A 21,179-nucleotide genomic window follows, 5' to 3' on the forward strand; every position below is an offset into this window, starting at 1 on the left:
AAAAAGAAAGAAAGAAAGAAAGAAAGAAAGAAAGAAAGAAAGAAAGAAAGAAAGAAAGAAAGAAAGAAACGTTACTGGAAAGAGGAAGGGACAGAGGGAGAAAGGGAGGGAGGGAGTACATGTGGGGCCCTGCACCAAACCCACAGGCCTGGGCTCCAACCCACCCAATACCACTAGGCCTCTGTGCAGCACATCTAAGCAGACATTTCTAGAAGAAATATTTGTGGGATGTGGAGAGGGTTCTCTTGAGGGCAAACTTGTGACCATGACACCATTCCCACGACAGGGGCGCAGCACAGCCCTGTGGGCAGCCAAGGACAGATGGGGTCAGTGGAGCACAGGAGGGGCTACAGAACCGGCCCTCGAGTGCACCAGGCTCCCTGGCCTGATTGTGCCGGGTGGGGGCCCCAAAGGGACCTCTGTGCCAAGGGAAGTCGGGGTGACTCAGAGGCCACCCCCAGCCCCCGCAGCGGTGGGACCCTCAGATCCAGGTCTCAGGTTGGTCTTCAGTTCCACCCCTCCAACCCGGGCTTCACTTCCCATCCCACACCATCGTCAAAGACCCCGTGAGCTTCGCTGGCTGCCCGTGTCTAGGCCCTGCCTCACAGGACCCTTGCTGCCTTCTAGTCCAGGGGTGCTGGGGCCCCAGGTCCCAGGTGAGAACACTGAGGCTCAGAGCAAGGGATTACCACCGCTGGGCTTCCTCCCAGCTCCTCCCCCCACCCAAGACTCCCTCCCTGTGGCTGGAGGCAGATTTCCTCTCCCCCCTACCCCCGCCACCGCAGCCCCTACTTGGCCTGACCACAGTCGCCCGTGGTTCCCAAACACTCCAGGCGGCAGCAGCGGTCACCACAATGGTTCCCACGAGGGAGCGCGCGGTCAGTGGCGCTTCCCCGCTCAGAGAGGGGGCGGGCAGCCCTCCCTCCACGCGTCCTCTGCATTCATCTCACACTGACCACAGCGCATCGTTGCAGCTGAATTTTATTTCCTCTTATAAATGGGCACAGCACGGGAAATGTTAAAAAACAAAACAAACCAAAAAAAAAAAAAAAAAAAACGAAAAAACTAAAACCCCCCAGTTCCTTCGCAAGGCTGGGGCAGGTGAGTGCCCGCAGTGGGGCAAGCGCCCACTCTTTTCCCACTGTCTTTCCTCCTCCACTTTTCCTTATCGAAAGTTTTGGCCATGAACTCGGGACAGGTGTGGTTAATAAACAGGTTACAGGGGAGGAAGGGGGAGGGGAGGCCTGGGCGAGAGAGGACCAGACTCCAGGCCCACCCCAGGCCAGGGTGAACGGATTCACCAGAGGGAGGGACACTGTCTTCAGGGCTCACTGGAGCCACGGTGCCTACGAAAAATATTTACATGCATTTGCCACGCTGGGGCTGGGGCCAGGCCCCTCGGGGACGCTGGGGCCCCGTCTCGGGGTCGGTAGATCTGTACACTTTGTGGGCTTCTATTTACAGGAGAGGGCCTGGGGCAGCCAAGTCCAAGGTGGTGGCCGTCAGGTGAAGTCCAGAGGAGTCGAGGAGGCCACTCCTGCCCTGGGAAGTGAAGATGGATCTGCTCCCAGGACCCCAGGGACCCCGATCCGGAGACCTGCTGCACCCCAAGCCCCCCAAGCCCCCACTGCTGGCCCACAGAGCCCAGGCCTGGCTGCCACCTGTAGGCTTCGAGCCTTTCAGGCCAGGTCCCCTGACCAGCCCCCCTACCCCTGGGGCGGGGGGACAGAGCCTAGGCTTAGAAGTCACAGTTAAAGTCACAGCTCTGAGCCCCAGCCAGCCAAGACTCCAGGAGGGTCTCAAGCCCCCTCCCACCCGGAATTTGCTGTGCTTCCAGGAAGTGCCAGGGCCCCACCCCCAGGATGACCCCCCCCCCCCCCCGAGGGCACCAGGGTGTCTGCAGACCTGCCTGGGCAGGCCTGGTGTGCACCACCCCATGTTTCTCCAGGGGAGGGCGGGGGGGGTGGCGCTGGCACACATTGCACTTTGCAGAGCTCCAGCTCGTCCTTCGAACCCAGCGCTCTTGGGCCCCCTTGCACCAGTCGGGCCAACCCCAGGGCCTTTGGGCTGCTCAGACTGCTAAACTTCAAGAGGATAAAGCTGGGGCCAGGCTCAGCTTTGGGGCTGGGGCTCTGTGCACAAGACCTTCAGCCTCTTGTCTCAAATGCTAAGGACACAGAGAAGAGAGGCCAGGGCTGGGAGGCCAAGCCCCTAGCCCCAAGTCCAAAGCCAGCCCTCCCCAGCTTGGGATTGTAGAAGCTGAGCCCAAGGCTGGGTCTCCGGCCTCAGGGCTCTGTCCCCCAGGCTGGCTTTTTTCCACGCTCCCTGGCTTCTCAGCCTCGGCCTGCCCAGGCCTTCTCACCAGAGCCGCTGTCCCCAGGATGCGGGGTGGAGGGGAGCCGGGACGGCGCCTGCCCTTCTGTCACAGGGACCACGGAGGCCAAGCTGCCTCCTCCAGGCCACGTGGGCAGGGAATGCCTGTCCCATCCCGCCCCTCCTTCAAGGCTGGGTTCAGCTGGCTTCCTCCCAGGGCTCCAGGCTCGCCGAGGGGGGCTCTGAGTCTGGAAGAGGGAGCCCGGCCTGGAAGTAGGCACCCCTGGAACCTCGCCCTCACTGCCGTGGGTACCCCGTACCACTTGCACCACTCTGCTGCTGGGAAATCTTGAAAAGGGAACGGAACAAAAATCCAGGGGGGGTTTCAACAGGAATGGTGGTGGGCGCTGAGGGTGAGAGCACCAGCCAGTTACAACTCCCACCCCAGCCCTCGCCAAACACACCCTCTGCGATCGGTGATCCCACAGCTGAAATGCCTAGGAAGTGGCCCCACCTATGAGAAAGGAAGGCAGCCTGGGGCCTGTGGCATCCCATCGCCACCGCCACCTGCTCCAGCCCCTCAAACCTCTGCCCTCTGGAAGCCCGGGGCATATGGAGGGGCCTCCAGCTGGGGGCAGGGCAGTGGGGGGAGGCGGTCCCCCAGCTGTAGCCAGAGCGGCCGAGGTGCTTGGTGGGATGTGGAGACAGGGGTCCACGCACAGGCAGGGCCTGGGGTGGATGGGCTGAGCTTGGCCTGGCCAGGGCGAGGGCAGAGGAGGCAGAGGGCCCGGGCGAAGGGCCCGCCCTCACAGGCACTTTGGAGACTTGTGTCCTGGGAGGCAGAGTCAGCCCCTAGCTCACAGCGGGGGGAGGCAGGGAGACCAGGAGCCAGGCCGCACCCCCACCACACCGCCTGGGGCCTTTGGTTCTGGGAGATCCAAGTATCTTCCAGAGCCCAGGGTCAAATTTTAGGAACCAGTTCCTTCCTTCCTCAGTCTTGGGGGAGGCCAGGGCTCCCAGCCAGTGGGGGCTGGCCCTGAGCCTCCCTCTTTTTGGGGTACAGAGTGGGGGAGAGGCAGGGTGAGGCCACGCCCAGCTGAGAGGGCTGTGGCAATGTCCCCCTGACACTGTCCTCCATCCAGGAACGGCAAAGTGGCCGCCTGTCTTCCTCCAGAGTGAGCGTGGGGTCGCGTGTGTGACATCTGGCGCTAACGTGGGATATGTGTGGCACCAGCCTGGCTGCTGGCGATGTGGTTGGTGTGGGTGCCGTGGTGTGGGACTGAGTGTGATTGGGCATCTCAGGGACCCAATATGGGCTGCCTGTTCCAGCTTGAGTCCACCCTCCCCAGCGAGCCCGACAGCTGGAGATGCTGCGTGTGGTGCCCGTGTGTGCATGGCTGGGAGAGGGGCAGAGAGGGAGGGAGGCCACGCTGTCACCACTCACATGACCGTGACCAGGGACTTGCATCGCAGTAAGGGTCAAAGCAATCTTTGGAGAATGTGTGTGTCTGTGACAGGTCGTGATTGGCTGGGCGGCCATGGTTGTGTATGGTCTTATCACTGCGTGTGTTTGTCTTGTGTGTGACCACGCAAGGACATGTGTGACAGTGCAGGCAACGATGTCTGTGCAGAGTCCCCTCACGGGAGGGACGTCAGAGCGGCTGCCCCGGCACCCTCCGAAAGCTGCTTTCTCAGGGGAAGACGCAGAGAGAGGTGAAGCCTGGGGCCCGTGTGCACTGGCAAGGGGTAAGGGCAGGATTCTCCTGCAACCCCGAAGAGGCCAGGACAACACAGGCTGGCAACAGGGGACATCCTCTCACCCAGGCAGAGAGGGGCCCTGGAACAGAGGCTACGGTGCCTAGGTTTTTGCCAAATTATTTGTCCTGGAAACCAGCCCCAGTGCCCAACCCTGGACAGCCCTGCAGGGGCCAGGTTGGGTCGGGGCTCAGGCCCATCTCAAACCCCACCCCTTCTTCCACCAGCCAATCAGAAGCTTCCTCCTCCTGCCCATGTGACATGAGGTCCTGAAGCCCAAGGCTGGTGGACAAGAGGTGAGCTTGTAAGGGCGCGGTCCGGGGCATGGGGCCATGCCCTCTGTTCTGTGTGAGGCTGGCGGCCCGGGTAGGCATGGGAAGGAAGGGCAGAGCAGAACTGGGGCCAGGCTCTGCCTCTCAGGCTCAGTCCCAGGCCTGGGCTGGTGGGGCCAGGCCGAGCCGGGCGGGGGACTGGGCAGAGGGGTGGAGGGGCAGCAGGGGCGGCTCCGCTAGGCATAGAACTCCTCCTGCTTGTCGGGCTTCTGGTAGGTGACGCTCGCCTGCTTGGGCTCCTCCAGCGTGTAGCTGCCCTCGTCCTTCTTTTTCATCCGGTAGATGAGCAGTGTGACCAGGAAGGCTGCGAAGAGGGCTCCCACCACCCCACCGACAATCACAGCTGTGGAGCAAGAGGCAGAGGTCAAGGCCCAGAGGTGGGCTGAGCCCCGGGGCTTGGGGGCCAGGGCGCGAATTGGGCGGAGGGGCTGGAATCTGAGATTGGCATTGACTGCCATCCGCAGACACCCAGGGGCTCTATTCTAAGCATCTGACTCAGCCCTGACTCATGGGACCCTCGCACCTGCCCTACGAGGGAGGCGCCATGTCCTCACCAAACGCAGGCCTCCATCCGCTCGAAGATGCACGAGGATTTGGTAACCACTAGGGAAGGGGAAACTCTGCCAGCTAAACTATGACACATCCCAGTCACAGAAGAGTCACTACGAGAACAGGAGTCTCTCTGAGCATCGGTTGTGTGCAAAATGTCCCCATTCTACAGACAAAGAAAGGGAAGTACCTTGCCCCAGGTCACACTGTTCCCAAGCAGGGAGCCCAGGACATGGACCGGACCAAGAGTCCGGAGACTCGAGGAGGTGTGGCCAGGGCGGGTACACAAGGGGGGGGGGGGGCAGAGATACAAGGGTTGGGGAAGGTCAAGCCGAAGGTGGTAAGAGATTTGCATCCAGGAAGTGAGGTCCCAACAGCAGCATGGTCAAAGGCAGAGCCCAAGGAGGAGCCCGAGATGGAAGGAAAGCCAAGGTCTGACCTCCCTTCTGGGCTCTCAGAGGCAAACCAAGGCCCAACAGCTGCCTGGCCGGAGCCCCTCCCCAGGGACACCCCCTCTCTCAGGCGCGGACCCCAAGGCTCACCTACGAGCACCTCCTTCCGCTCCAGGATGCTCTTCTGTGGCAGCTGCGCAGCCGAGCTGCCCGAGTCAATGGCATTGTCCAGGATGCCTGGGCGGGCACCCTTGGGCAGGGTCTCCGGGGGAGGTGACGGCTTGGCTGCAGGACCTCCGACAGCCACCACCTCATTGGCCGTGTCTGGCTGTGTGGTCTCTTCTTCCGGCAGCTCAAAGTCCCCACTGGGTCCCCCGCTCACTGGCACCTCCGGCTCCTCCCGAGTGGTGGTCAGGAAGGACTCCGGAGTCGGGGTCTGTAGAGAGGTGGGGTGAGCCCAGGAGTCAGGCCCCTAGTGCCTCACACACACACAGGCCTACGACTACCACTTCATGGCCCCACTGAGGTCAACATTCACTAAGCACTTGTTACAGGCCCAGTGCTGTGCTAGGCGGGAAGTAGGCTCAGAGAAGTTAAGTGACTTATCCAACGACACACAGCTAACAAGAGGCAGACACAGAACTACAATCCAGATCTAATGCTGAAGGCTGTGTTTCTAACTACTCTATGACACGGCCTCCGTTCATACTCTGGCCACATCCTGTCCCCATCCTGACCCCATCACTTCCCCTCCAGCTGCCTTCATTACCAATCCTTGCAGGATTCCTGCCTACAAGCACTGTGGGGACTGCTGGGTATGGTGCTACTTACCCAGGCCAGGTCCCCGGGCCGCATGCCTGGGGTGGAGGTGAGTCCCATGGCCTAGAGCTCATTTCAAGGGCACAATCCCCAGAGTGTGATGGCCCCTGGAAGCAGGTGTCCAGGAATCCCCATGGCTCTCATCACACAGGGGCAGAACCAAGGGGCGGGGGGGGGGGGGGGGGGGAGGGCTGTGAGAGCCATCAAGACAGGGGCGGAGCCACTTCGCTGGTGAGTGTGGCAAGGGTGGGGCCTGGTGTCTGCCTGAGGACAAGCGGTGCACAGCGGCTACACCTGCAGCCTGGGCCCTGGGCTCCGTGCCCTGCCATTGTTTCCCCTTCCTGCTTGGCCAAGACTGAAAACACCAGGCTGCTCCAGCTGCTCCGAGACCCGGCTGGGGAGTCAGGGAATCCCCGCCCACCGGCAGGCAGGTCCCGGTCTCAGGGCCTCCGCAGCGAAGCGAGGCCGGCTGTGAAGGTGACTCTGGGGCCTTGGCCGGGGTCGCCTCCCCCCCTGCTTGCCCATGCACCCCACAGTGCCCAGGCTCCAGCTCCCATTTCCTCGGCCTTCTGACATGGTCGCCCCCTTCCCTAACACACACACACACACACACACGCCCTCGCCCCGGAGACCACCTGAGCCTCGGGGGCCGGCTGCCTGCACTGAAGTCCCTGCTGCCCCGGTTGGCTGTGAAGCCTTGGAAAGTGGCCGGCCCTCCTGGCCTCAGTGTAAAAGGAGACAATCCCAGCACCCCGTGGGGCGGCTGCGAGGGCAGGCAGAGCCCTGGGCAGCCAGGCACCTCCCCTACAGTTGGTGCCGGACCCCCGTGGTGCAACAGCAGACAACCATGGTGACACCAGCAGCAGCTCGGCTGCTGAGTCTGTTGACCAGGGCCGGGGGCTGCTCTAAGCACTGCAGGACGAATGGCAGGAAGTGGGATGCATTTTCCACTATGTTCTCCTTAGCACAGATAAGGAAACGGAGGAGTAGAGAGGCTCAGTGACCAGCCTAGAGTCACCTGGCTAAAAACTGGCAGCAGCAGGATTCGAATCCAGGCCGCCAGGTTCCTGAGTCTGTGTCAGAGCCACAGGCCCCACCCCACCCCACACACTTACCCAATGCCCTCTCTGTGTGGTGTCACCATAAGACTCAACGACCCGCCCCTGACTCTGCCCCTTCTGCCCCCATCTCTGTCCCCCCACCCCTCGACTCACAAACCCCGCTCTGGCCCCCGCCCATCTGCGAGCCCCTGACCCTCAGCCCTGCCCAGTTCCATCCGCCCCCACCGGGCCCTGAGCCTGCTGCTCTGCTCTGCCTCCCGGGGTCCTCACCTGAGCCACCTCTGTGGGTCCGGGGGCAGTGGTCCCCAGGGGCAGGGCAGGGTGCTCCTCTCGGGGACAGCAGGTTCCTGGGTGGTTGCCGGCCTTGGAAGAGCTCTTGGCCGGGAGGTAGCGGTGCTGACCAGCCTGGGGGTGGGGGCCTCGGTGTCCAAGATGACCGCTGTGGTGGGAGGCGAGGCCACTGCTGGGGTGGTGGCCGGGGCTGTGGCGGCCGTGGTCAGAGGGAGGGGCAGAAGCCTCCGTATGCCGGTGGTCCTTACAACAGCAGTAGTGGCCGTGGAAGGGGGTACTGCAGGGATGCTGGGGGCGGCGGTGGCCACTGTGGTGGGCACAGTGGCCACGGTCGGGGCTCCTGTGGTGGTGGCAGTGGTGGTCACCGTGGTGGTGGCGATGGTGGTGGCTCTCTGGCTGGGCTCTTCCGGGACCTCTGTCACCACTGGGGGGCTGGTGACAGGCTCTGGGGTGGGGTGTTCAGAGGGCAGCTCTTCGAATGGGGTACCCACGGGTTGGATGTCCACGGTGGGCAGCACAGCAGGCGTGGTGGACACGGCTAGGGCCACATCCGGGCTGAACCGCATGGCTGTCTCAAGGCCCGACTCCTGCTCGAAGTCTGAAGAGGTGGAGGAAGAGGGAGAGAGCTAGGGAGCTGGGGGATTGTGGGGGCAAAGGATCCCAGGTTTCAAGATGGGGGGGTCCCAATCCCCTCTCTCTGGGAGGAGATGGGGGGGAGCAGAAGGCAGCACCTGGCAAAGGCTACCACTTGGCAGATGTTCCCTAACTCCTCCCTGTCTGGCCAAAACTCTTCCAGGGGCCACTTCTTCCAGAAAGACTCCCCTGACTGTTCCAAGACCACCCTGTCTGGAGTTGCTATCAGACTGCATCCAAGCAGCAGAATTGAGGCCAAAGAGGCTGCAGATCTCCCTGGGGGCTGGAGGGAGCACAGCAGTGGCATTCGGAGCAGAGGCTGATCCACAGAGGCCCCCAGAGGCCTGGGCATGACAAGAGGAGAACAAGGCCTTCCTGCAGGGAGCCTGCGACCCGGCCCGGATGGACGAGGGAGGGAGTGAGATGAGGCGGGAGTGGGGTGGAGAGGGCAAAGGAAGCCGGGGATCCTGAGATGGGCAAAGGAGGGCTGGAGTCAGGGGGGCTTGGGATAGAGGCGGGACCTTCTGGAGGAGGGTTTTCCCATGATTACCCTGGAGAAGGCTCCAAGGAGTGGGCTGGGGGTGACTGGAGGCCGGGGGCTGCCGGGGCTGCCACGTGCAGACCTGGGCTCATCATACTCAGCCAGTGACCCTCTGACCTCCTGTCCCAAACCCTTGGAGAAGCTCTCCAAGGAAACTCCATGTATCACCCACTGCAGCACCTGTGGGTGGCCGGGTGGCTCAGTGGCAGTGGCTCCCCCTTCTCCAGGGCAGGGCCATAGGAGGCACTTGCCCTCTTCATCACTGCCCACCTCACCCTTGGCCGCAGCTGTTTGGACCAGAGGGAGCCACTTGACTCCAGAAGAGTCCATCAGATTACCTCCACTGATGTCCTCCCCGCAGCCAGAACTGCCCTGTGGACACTGGGCCATTGAGGGCATCTGTGTGTCCTGACAGGGGTCTGAGGGCAGGGAGCGCAGGGCTGCAGAGGCCCCTCCAGGACACTGTCCAGAATGGGCAGCCCCGGGCTCTGCAGCCTTCCCAGGCCTGCTCTTGGGGTCTACAAAATCCCCCTGCCCCACTGAGTGAGCCTGGGCAGGTCCCTGGGGCCAGGGCACTGGTGTGGATCAGTCACGGCCAGCAGGCAGGGCGGGGTGGGAGGGTGGATGCTACTTACAGCCCGAGCCGGACCCTGAGTACAGGTCATCCAGTTCGTCGTCGGGAAAGGAGTCGTCATCCCCCGAGCCCTCCAGGTCCACCGGCCTCTCGAAGTTCTCACTGCGCCAGCGCTGCGCCTGGGAGGGCAGAGAAGGCACAGGCTCAGCACCATGGCCAGTGACTTGACACACCCAGAGGGAGGGCACACGTGCTCAGAGTCAAGGGGCGTCATGTGGACACTGGCAATGACCACCCCCCACCCACTCAGGGCTGCAGCCCCAGGTCAGGCCTGATGGCCACCTCTGAGGACCTCCGGCTGCTCCCTTGCCCCTGACCAAAGCCCCTGATGATGGACTCAGGTCATAGCTCTACCACCTCTTACATGCAGGACACAGGCAAGCCGTCTACTCGCTGCCTGCCTCACTTTCCTCATTTGTCAAACAAGCTAAGAGGGCCTGCTTGACCAGGATGTGTGCAATTCCTGTGCGGCGCCAAGCGCACGTTGGTATGCAGCAGGTACTCAGCACCAGTGAGCTGTCCTTCCTGGGTGGCCAGTGCCCCCAGCCCCACTTACAAGCCCTTACACAAACAAGAGCCCGCTGAGTTGACCAAACAGATGGCAGGGAGATGTGAAGGGTCTCAGCCCATCCAAGAGGACAGAGAATGGGAGGCCCCACTGTCTCCGGTCACCAGAGCCCAGGGTATATGATGATATCCAGACTCGAGGTCTCCCACTTCAGAGCCCCGAGACAGGGCCATAGGTGCTATGTGGCAGACGTGGGTGCTGGGGAGGCCTGGGGCCCTGGGAGGGAAGTGCATTGGAGGAGAGTGGCTGTGGGAAGGGCAGGAAGGGAGGGTAGGCTCCAGCCCTGGCCCTGGGTGTTTCCCAAAACATGAAGTCAGCACCCTGTACTACCCACCCCGCGGTGTCTCAAGGCCAGAGTCAGCTCTGGCTCTCGAGTGCAACCCTGGGGTCGGAGCCAGCGTGCAGGTGCCCAAAGGAGGGTGAACCTGACGCTGCCCCATGGCCCCATTGCAGCCACTGCCTCTGGCTCCAGACTGAGCCCAGCAACAGGCCCTGCCCAGCTTAATTCCTGATGCTAGGATATGAAGGACACAGCATTTGGGTCTTAAACAATTGAAATCGAGGTCGGGGGAGGGTAGGGAGTGAGCGAGTGCTCTCAGGCAGAGGGAAGAGAGTAAGCAGTGCCGCTGGCACCCTGCCCACCCTCCCACCTCCCCTAATCCTCCCAGCAAACAACTGACTTCAGCCAGTCAGCCCCTTTCTGTCCAGGGAGCTGGCTCCACCCCCCCCCCCATCCTCTAACCTGGTGCTGGGTACCTCCCACTCCCACGTCGCTTCTTTTGAGAAGCCCTCCTGCTTTGAACCTTCAGAGCCTCCGTGCTCCCAATTCACACCACCTACCACCCTCGCGAGTTGTATTTGCTCAAGGGTCTAAAGTGGACACTCAAGGGAGGCAGGACAAGGTCCCCTGCCTAGCACGGTGCCTGACACATGGAAGGCATTGAGAAAATAAGCGGTCAGGAATGGCACAGGAAGATGTGATGCATTCTGGGACAGGCTGCAGGTGAGGCCAGGAAGTCAGCAGGGCCCAGCACAGAACACTGCCTGTGTCCAGCTGACAACTTTCCCTGGGAAACTTGTTTTTCACCCCATCTGCCCAGCTGAAAACCAAGAAAGAACTCTGGGCTTCAGTGAGCGTGAGGTGTGCCTTGAGCAGCTGCCATGTGTGACTGGCAGCAGGGAGCCTTGGAAGGTGTGTGAACAGGACAGGGGCCAGACTGGCACGACATTTGAGCCCTGTCTCTCACGCCCCCACTGCTGAAAGGCCCCTTCTGGAGTTCCTACAGAGCCAGAGAAGGGATCTCCATCCTGGCTTCCTGCCCCCAGCCTGGACCACCTGCTCCAAAGCCCTGCTCATCCCAGCCAGGGCAGGGAGCCAGGAGCTGCCCCGTCATGGCACACACATACACACACACACACAGTACTGAAATAATGAATTAATCAGTATTTACTTTCTACCAGTGAGTCACGGAGTGGAACAATTAGTGTAATTGCTCCCGTGACTAATTGCTGGGTCTTCCTCCTTGTTAGCTCTCCTCCAACCTTCCCTGCTCCCATCTCTGCCCAGGAGAACACAGCCCCAGGGCCAGACGGGGGGGGGGGGGGTGCTGCTAGCTCACCACCACCACCTGGGCAAGCAAGCTGGAGACTCTGCCCTGTAGCTCTGCTCTGGACCAGCAGCCTGCTGTCACTGGGCACGGCAGGGTGGAGAGGGACCAGGGCTCTGGCTTGGGCTCCTGGGCGGGGCTGCACTGCCTCTGTGTTTCCAGGCAGGGTTGGTGTGGCTGAGCTGGGGAGAGAGATTCTAAGGAGTTTGGGTCCTGGGGACCCCTAAACTAGGGTAAATGTGCTGGGCTCCCAGAAAGGCCCACCCAAATCCAAAGACCTGCTTCCCCAACAGTCACACAGACCCTTAAAGTGACTCCCAGAGATGCTGAGAACACACACACAGATGCACCCAGACACACACACCTAAAGGCAGCCTAGGCAGTGTGTGGTGTGCCTTTGGGTGCAGATCAGCACCTGTATAGGAGGGAAGAGGTGGGGGTGGGGAGCTCTGCACAGCTCTGAGCTAGTGAAAGGCATCAGCCTCTGTGAAGCTGTCAGCCCCCACTCAGGTAGCTCTCACCTAGATACCATTCATCCCTAGTGCAGTAGCCATCGACATGACAACCGTTACCATGACGACCATCTCCTCCATGCTAGGGACCAGGAGCTCCAGCTCCCCACAGAGATGGGGGGGGGGGTGCAGGAGAGGGAGGGATTGTGGAGGAACAGAGGGGGTGATGGGGGGGTAGGGGGCGGCAGGACAGACAGGCAGAGGACAGAGGGAGGCCAGAGTAGAGGGGATGAGAGAGGGAGGGGAAGGCGGCAGAGGGAGCAAATTCTCTCTCATCTTAATTTAGCCTCCTGCTGATGGAATTGGAAACGGGGGAAGGGGCAACCTCAGTGATTCTCCAAAGCTGCACCCGGGAGAACGGGGGCTGGGAGGGGAGGGCAATACTCCAGTCTACCCTGAGCAGGCCTTAGGAAGCTCACAGGGGCTTCCTGCTAAAGACATTGGGACCTGTGGGGCGCGGCAGGCACACTGAGGGCTGCTGGCGCTGCACCTTCCTGAGGGAGAGAGGGCAGAGGCAGCAGAGAAAGCCTCCAAGGGGAAGGAGGAGGAGGAGGAGAGTGACAAACAGCTTCTGACCCCCAGACGACCTTTGCATTTGCATAATCCCATACATAATGAGCATAATTATCCATGTCACTCCCTTAAAGAAAAACTGCACCCAAATTCCTCAGGACCCTGCTAGCCTCTCCCTGACCCTCACTGTGCCCCCTTCAGGGAAAATCGCAGCCCCTCCCATGAGTGACAGGAGGCACTCACATTGCACACGGCACGTGCGCGTGTGCACACACACACACTCAGTAACTGACAAAAGGGACATCCCAGCAATGAGGCCCGCCAGGCAGCAACCCGGCTGCACACCCTCTGCAGTGCACAGGGATCACAGCCGGCCACACACCAGCATGCATCAGATGCTGATGACACCCCTGGCTGCACACACACCTTGGGGTGCCCACAGATACACTCTGCACCCCTCTCCTCACCTAATACACCCCACAAATGTCACACATCAACCTCAATGAAGTTTCATGGCCCCCTGCTTCACACTCCCCTCACCCAAGGCCCACACCCCGAGCCACCCCGCAGATACTTCCTACCCTCAACAGCACACCTACCTGTCATTACCCCTCCAACTGGAACTCCAACCTTTCCTCCTGCTCCACCCCTAGAGCCCCTGGGAAGCCCTGAGCCTTCTGCTCCTTCCACCGCCAGTCCCCAGGCACCTGCCCAGAGGGGGCTTCCCCAGGCAGGAAGGGCTGAGCATCAGGAACCCAGGGCAGCCTCGGAGGGCTCCCAGGGGACTCTAGAGATCTCTGTCCCCTGCACCTGCACCTGCACCACTTCCTTAATTGCCACAAGCTCCCAAGGCTTTATTATTCCCATTCCACAGATGCAGACATTGAGGCTGAAAGTTAGAATTGAGGGGCCAGCACAGTGGCATAGTGGGTAAAGCTGCCATCTGCAGTGCCAGCATCCCATATGGGTGCTGGATCAAGACCCAGCTGCTCCACTTCCAATCCAGCTCTCTGCTATGGCCTGGGAAAGCAGTAAAAGATGGCCCAAGTCCTTGGGCCCCTGCACCTGCATTGGAGACCTGGAGGAAGATCCTGGTTCCTGGATTCAGATTGGCACAACTCCAACCATTGTGGCCATCTGGGGAGTGTACCAGCGGATGAAAGACTTACTTTCTCTCTCTCTCTCTCTCTCTCTCTCTCTCACTCTCACTCTCACTCTCACTCTCCCACTCTCTCTCTGTGTTTCAAGTAATAAATAAATAAATCTTTTTTAAAAAAAGAAAGAAAAAGTTAGAATTGAGATTTGAGATGGGTCCCTGAAACCTGTGCCCTGAACACTGGGGCCACCCCAGGCCTACTGCTCAGTCCAAGGTTCCTCCACCTGTGACCCATGGTCCCTACTGCCCACAGCAAGACAGCAGCTCAGCCACAACTACAGCCACCCCCACCCACCCAATACCCACCCCCACCCAGCATTCGGCCAACATACCATGTGCTCCAACACCTGCTGCTTCTCCCCAGTGCTCGTCCCACATGTCCCTGAATAGGCACCCTCCCCACCAGACGTGCAACCCATCACATGCCCACCCCCCAGGCCTCCACACACATTTTCCTTCCCCGGAACAAACAAGGGTATTTCAAAAGGTTTGTGGATCATGGAATTAAAAAAGACACATTTATTTTGGTGCAAAGAAAAAAAAACCTGAAATCTTGCGTACATGGGGTCTTCACCAAATTCATGAACAATACACATTATGAAGACACTTGCATGGTTTTCAAAATTTTTGCACCCAGATAAACATCTTTTAATCCCAGTTTCCATGAACTTTTTGAAGCACCCTCACCTAAGTGCACACATGAAATACTGGGGTCCCCTTGTCACCATCCCACCTTCAACTGACCCACAGCCTCAGCCCACAGGCACAGCGCTGGCTCCCAGGCCAGAAGGTACAGGCCCAGCAGTGACCAGCAAACCCCCTGCCACACGCCCTACCGTACCACCTCGTCAGTTTCTGAGCAGCAGATGAGGCTGGCCCAGCTCCCCAGGGGCCTGGCACCAGGAGCCAGGTCCCCCTAGGCTCCCGCCTACCCCACTACCACCCAACCAGGAGCAGGGTGCGTGGGGGACGGATCAGGAAAAGTCAGATACGCCCCATCCACTCACCTCTCACTCTGACAGCAGGAGAAATGGAAAGCCAGGCCAGCTCCCTCCCGCCCCACTGGAGGAGACTGCAGTCCCCACTGTCTTCCCCTCCCACCTCCCTCCAAGAGGAGCCTTCCCAGAGAAACAGGTGCAGAGGCACAGCCGGAGGAGCCTGCTGCACTGGTACTACCCGTGCGCTGTCAGGAAAACCACTTAACCTCTCGGTACCTCGGTTTTCTCACCTGTAAAGTGGTGTGTGTGTGTGTGGGGGGGTGATAATGAGCAGTCACTGCTCGTGGAGCCACTGTAAGAATTAAGTAAAACCACAGGACCCATCACAGAGCCTGCATTGAGTGGCTGTGCGGCCGTGCTGGCCGCTCACGATGCCTTCCTATTCCTACGGTTGGTTCGGAAGAGATCGTCTCACAGAAGCCTGCACCTCCCTATGTGGGAAGCAGAACCTGGTAGTCACATGCAGGCTGTGGATGAGACTGCTCATGTCCAGAGAGGGTGAGCGGCACTGCCAAGGCCACACAGCAGGGGAGAGTGCTGAGAGAGAAAGAGAGAAGCTGAATGAATGACACAGGGGCGGGGGGTGGGGGGGATGGAGAGCGAGTGGCAGGAACAGAGACGACCAAACCAGGTCAGCCGGCAGTGCGCCAGGGTGCCAGGCAGCCCTGCGCAGGCTGATCCTGCTGCAGACGCCAAGAATAAAATCACAAGTAATTAGTTCTGCCCGAGCTCGCTTTCCCTAATTAGCCAGACGTGGGCTCTGCCCTCCTGGTGACTAAGACACTCTAGCGAGGATTGGGAGCCCCGCTTTGGGTTTGAGTCCAGCTCTGCTTACTTGCTGGGTGACTCTGGCAGGTTGCTGAACCTCTCTGAGCCTCCGTTTGGATACACGGGGACAGGAATGACATCTCCCTCCCCCGGCCCAGCTGTTAGGAGTGCTGTCCAGCACGCAGTTGGCGCTCAGGAATCATTCCCTGGTGGTCTCACGGCACATGTTCCCACCTTGGGCCTCGACGCTGAGCTAACCTAGGCCTGAGACATCACTGAGCTCAACTCCCTCTTCCTCCAGATGTGGAAACTGAGGCAGAGAGAGGCGACCGCTCCGCATGATCCTGCACCTGCAGTTGTTGGGGAGTAAGCCTGCAGGGCAGCCCTCCGGGAGGTAAAGGAAGTGGACCAGACACACAGCAGGTAACAAGCAGCTCCTAGAAATGGGGTCCAACTCGGCAGGGTCCCCTGAGTCCCTGCAGACTCCCATCATCCCTAGCCCCGCCCCTAAAAGGCCCTTGGCCCTGTGAAAGCTCAGTGCCCCTCACGCTCACCAGCTCCACCCCGGAGACCCAGAGCACCTCAGCAGGAATGTGGGCCAGGGCCAGGCGGCAGGACAGCCAAGGGGGCTGCACAATGCGGAGCCCGGGGCTGGCAGTGGGGAGGGGGAGCCCCAGGAGCAGGCCCCAGCCATTCACAGCTGCCCTGGCCAGGCACCCAGTACCCAGCGTGTGAGATGCGGGGCATCAGCTGGGGAAGGGGCCCCAGATCCCCCTCCCAGGGAGCAGAGGGCAGAGCAAGAGGCGCCAGGGAAACCTGAGCTGAACTTGACACCACCCCCACCCCCACCCCGCCAAATCCACAAAGCCCAGAGACACTCCTTGGCACTGTCCTCAATGCGCCAGGCCCCTTGTCCATGCACACATACACTAGAGCCCCCGGCACTCCAGCCTCCCCCCGCCCTCCATAAGCAAGGACAAGTGTGGCTCAAAGGCCACAGAACTCCCCTGTGGACCAGTCCCACTGCAGCCAACTTCTCCACAGAGGAAATGCGGGCAGCAGGGCCCTGCCTATGGGACACTTCTACTGCCAGCTCCAGGCCTCCCCCACATCACTCCTCTCCCCCCCTTCCCCAACTGGGACACCTGCCCCCAACCCCTCCCCCACAGCTCAGTGGGAGAACGGGCAGCACCCCTGGCTCGAGAGGCCACAGCCACCCAGACGTGGACAAACCCCCTTCCCCCTTCTCCATTTTGCCTTTGCCCCAATTATACAACAAAAACTCCAGCTTGATGAGCTAAGGGCTTTTTGGACTCTGATACCATGGGCTTCCAAGAAGTCAGTCGCGGGGACAAGAAGATCCAGGGCAGTGTTATTTATAAGGGGCGGGGTGGGGGTGGAAATCACCTATGTCCCCAACAACAGGAGACTAGTAAATTAGGGCACGAGCAGCGACACTGGGACTAGCAGGCAGCTACCAACAGTTGCCACAAATTTACCTGGCCTCACTGGGTCACTCAAAGGAGTACATGCGCCACTGAAGGCTCGCCTTTGTGGAGGGATGGGGCGTAATGCTGGCCGGGAGTACCGTGGTGCATGGTGCGTGCTGCTGACGCGCCAGGCTGATGCGGCTGCCCCTCCACAGTGCCCTAAGCTCGCTTTCTGTGCTCAGAGATGTCCATGCCCACCCCGCGAGGCTCCCAGGAGGAGGCTGGGATGCCCACACTGTAACAAACAGCTAGGCAAACAAACGCCAGCTATTACTAGTACTGTCATGGTTACGCTGGAAAAGTCAGTTACAAGAGCAACGTCGACCTTGATCCCGTCTTGAACTCACTACCCAGGCAAATCTCAGCACTGTTATACCACAGGCTCCCCAGGCGCTCTCTGGAGGGTGGATGAGAGCCATTTTCATTTTTTCTCAGAACTTTCATGTTCTCTGAATGTCCCATGAGAAGCCCACGGCACTGGTGTTATCAGGAAGAGAGTGCTGCCCCCAAGTCCCCAGCCCTGCGCTCTCTGGCCTGGGACCCTCCTCAGTGCCTTCTTTCTGCTGAGACCCCAGAGGGCTGTATGCGAGGAGCATCATGGCAAGGACACGGGAGGGAGCCGGCAGGGCCCAGCAGTCCAGCCACGTCTCACCACAGATGCTGGTGTGGCAGGGCCCCGCTCTCTTCCTGGCATCTACCCCCGGCAGCCCCATTGGCACACAGTGCCCAGACACTACCCGCCCCCCACTCGCTTGCTTTCTCCCCCCCCCCCAGCCCAGTTCCTGGCTCCATTGGCCCAGCTGGGAGCAAGGAGGTGCCAGCCAGCCTCCCTACAGCTGCCCACTCTCCTGCACCTGCGGAGGGCGACAGCTTGACCCTGGGAAAGCCAGGCCCCTCCTCCACCCAGGGCTATCTTCCTTGCTGCTGCCTTAGTAGCCCCAGCCACCGGGGACTCACACTGCTCCCTGATGTCCCTAGGCTGGTGCCTGAGAGCGGGACCACCCACGGAGGCCCCAGTTCCAGACCCAGCAGTCCCCCAGCTCCCAGCTGCCCCGCCCCCGCCCCTCCCACACAAAACCATTTATGGTTCTGGGAACACCGGGCTCCTTCAAGCCTGCTCCTGACTCCTGGAACACCCTCCCCACCATCTCCACCTGGCCAGAACCTCCTGGACAGGTTCATCAGTACAACCAACATTTATGAAGCACCTACTGTGCACTATTCCAGGCATTTGGGGGTCCCACAATCAGCAAGACAGGTCTGTCCTCAGGAGGCCCCGGGACTCACATGGCTTCCTCCACAAGCCAGCTGCTTCCCAGGAAGACCCTTCCCAGGGGCTCAGTCCCTGCGCAGTGTCGTCGTCGTGCTCCCTTCACTCCAATGGCCCCGCACCAGATCTCACGGTCCCCGGCCCAGCTGCCCGAGGAAGCAGGCGTCTCTGTCTATAGACAGAAGCACAGCAGGATTTGAACCCTGGCCAGAATGGCTCCAAATCCTGTGCCCAGTGCCCGCCTGCATCCCCGAGAGTACACGCAGGGCCCCCAGTCTGTGATGTGATCCTCAGCCGCAGGCATTGGCCCAGAGGTGAAAATTCTGCCCCTCAGCGTGAACGAGGCTACAGCTGCCACAAAGCAGCACTCACCAGGCGCCAGGCTATTATGTACATAACACACCTCCTCACAAACAGCCTACCAGTGAGGGATTGTTGCCCCATTTCACAGATGGGCAAACCAAAGCCCAGAAAGGGGAAGCACTGGGCAAAAGTCGCACAGCAATTGGGTCAGCATTCGTTGAACTCCAAGATCCATACTCTGTACTGTAGAGCAAGCCTCCTCCTGGCCCCCACCAGAGAATTTCTTGAGGTGAACAGGGGTGGTGGGGGGTGTCCCACCCAGCATCCTGCAGAGACAGGCAAGCAGACGGACAGACCGAGAATCTGGACATGAGTAGGAATGGCGGACAAGGCATGTCCACACGGCAGGTAGCCCAGCTCAGACAAGCAGCTCCCGACCCCATGACTCACCAGCAGGTGCCTCTATACAACCGACCCTACCAACAAATGCAGCAAGGGCCACCCACTGCCAGGGCTTGGAGTCTCCGGGGAACAGCCCACCATGGAGGAAGGTGCTCCAGCTCTGACTCCCCACGGCCAAACTGCCAGTGCTCTGCTCTTCTCTCTTGGCTGGGTCTTGGTTTGCTCACCTGCATAACCAGCCTATCGAGGCACAAGCTGTGACAAGCAGTCCAGCTGCTAACAGGCAGCCAGCAGAGCTGGGACACCACAGCGGCCCTACTCGAGGTTCACCCCAGCGATTGCTGTGCCCGCATCACCTCCCCATGCACCTGCTGCTCTGCCCACTCCAGGGCTGCTGCTCCTCAGGGCTCACTGCTGCCTGAAATGAGCTTGTTTGCTTGTTGCCTTGATACCAGCCTCCCCCTGGGAGGCTACTGGGGCCAGGGACTGTGTGGCCACAGCCTCCATCAATATTTGTTCACTAACTACTATGGATGGATCACTCCTTACAGCCCTACATCCCCCTGCCTCCTGCCCCAGTCACTGTGTGACCCTGGGCCACAGTACAACTGACCCTACCCTTCTCAGGGCCTCTGTCTTCCACATGTGAAACCGGGGGGTGGACAAGGGTTCCCTCTGGTTCCTCCAAACCCCAGCCAAGAGGACTCCATCCAAGTGGTTGGGAGGAGGGAATAGAAACCCAGGCACCTCCCAGCACATTTTTGTCATAAAATCTCTATGCAAATTATATGCAAAACCATGCAGATTTGAAGGCTCCCAGGGGAGCCTGCAGTTCTGGCCACTTTTCCACCAGGCTTAGGCAGTGGGGGTGGCACTCCCAGAGTGCCCTCCATGCACCAGCCCTGCCTGACTCCACTCCATCTTCTCAGGACCTGGTGAAATGGGCCTCCTTATTCCATGGGCTCAATGGCTGGGGGAGGGGGTGGCAGGTGCAGTAGGGAGTGAGGGGCTGGGGGATCAAGGAGAGGCCTCCATGCCTTGTCTGGTTCCCACAGCCCTAGGCCCAGCCCTAAGGGTATAGCGGATGCTCAGCTGATCTAAGGAGCTGCCTGAAGGCAGGTGAGGGGGCCCCAGGAACCTCTCCAGCCCTAGGCCTCTGCTGGGCTGACCTGGGCCTCTTCCCCAGGAACCTCTCCAGCCCTGGGCCTCTGCTGGGCTGACCTGGGCCTCTTCCAGGAAACCAAACAGGTCCTGCTCGAGTCAGCAGGAGGCAGGTCCGGCCTTGTGGCTGTGCTGGGAGACCGCAGGGTTCTGACCCTCTCCCCAGGCACACGCCAAGCACACACCTGAGGGCACATACCACACACACTGTCCGTGGGTGGGTGTCCAGGTTGTGGCCTCCCTCACCCTTCCATTGCCCGGGTTTTTTATAACCAGCACAAACTCACTGCCCCCATCCAGGACCATCCCACTGGCTGCTGGGCAGCTCCACTTCCAGGGACAGAAGCAGCCATGTGGTCTGAGCCACAGGGGCCTCAGGAGGTGCCCCTACCAGCACCCAGGTGGGAAACTGAGGCACAGAAAGACTGGGGGCAGGGCTGGCAGAGCCCACCAGAGGTCCATCTAGGTCCACCCCCAACTTTGCCTTCAAGCCCAGATGAAGGTCTGCGTGGGACACAGAGGGGACTGAGGAAGGGAGGGGCAGACTGACATCCTCACCCCAATCCCTTGAGGCCTGGGAGACAGGCAGGCATCCTGCATTGGCCAGGGACTCAGCTGCTAGACTCCTGGGTCCCTGTCCCAGCACAGGCCTTCAGCAGCTGTGTGCCTCTGGGAAGGTCAGTCTGCCTCTCTGAGCCTCAATTTCTCCTCCTACTAAGTGGGCATGGTATCAGCTATCAGCAGTGGCCTCAAAGGTTGGGAAGCTGGAATGAGATGACACAAACCAGGCTGTGTATCCGGACCCCAACTTCTTCCCCCTGGTGGCCGGGGCAGGCTGCCAGGCCTGGGCCTCAGTTCTGCCATCTGCACATGGGACAATGACAGAGCCCAGAGGGCAGTGAGGACTGCACAGTGCCCACACCAGCAGGGGGTCAGCAGGTGCTCTCCTCTTGATAATCTTCCATTCCTGTCACTGAACACCTACTATGGGCCCTAGGGGGTTGTTAAAGCTATTGTGTCATTGTGTCTTCTCAGCAACTCCTCAAGGGATCAATTCCCTCCCCAGCTTGGCAGCCAGCACCCGGTCCTGTTCTTTCTATAAACATCGGGG

The 21,179-nt window shown here is 60.4% G+C and overlaps 1 protein-coding gene across 1 annotated transcript in view; it reads right to left on the reverse strand.

The window, feature by feature from the left end:
- Nucleotides 1-965: 965 nt before the first annotated feature.
- The window catches only part of SDC3 (syndecan 3), a 34,162-nt gene continuing 13,948 nt past the window's right edge, over nt 966-21,179 (reverse strand). The window contains 5 exon segments of the mRNA XM_062190830.1: nt 966-4,743; nt 5,492-5,777; nt 7,492-7,536; nt 7,539-8,110; nt 9,322-9,439. Coding sequence (XP_062046814.1) covers nt 4,577-4,743; nt 5,492-5,777; nt 7,492-7,536; nt 7,539-8,078 — 1,038 coding nt within the window. The 5' untranslated portion in view covers nt 8,079-8,110; nt 9,322-9,439 and the 3' untranslated portion in view covers nt 966-4,576.

Source organism: Lepus europaeus, chromosome 5, assembly GCF_033115175.1.
Source record: "Lepus europaeus isolate LE1 chromosome 5, mLepTim1.pri, whole genome shotgun sequence".
Classification (NCBI taxonomy): Eukaryota; Metazoa; Chordata; class Mammalia; order Lagomorpha; family Leporidae; genus Lepus; species Lepus europaeus.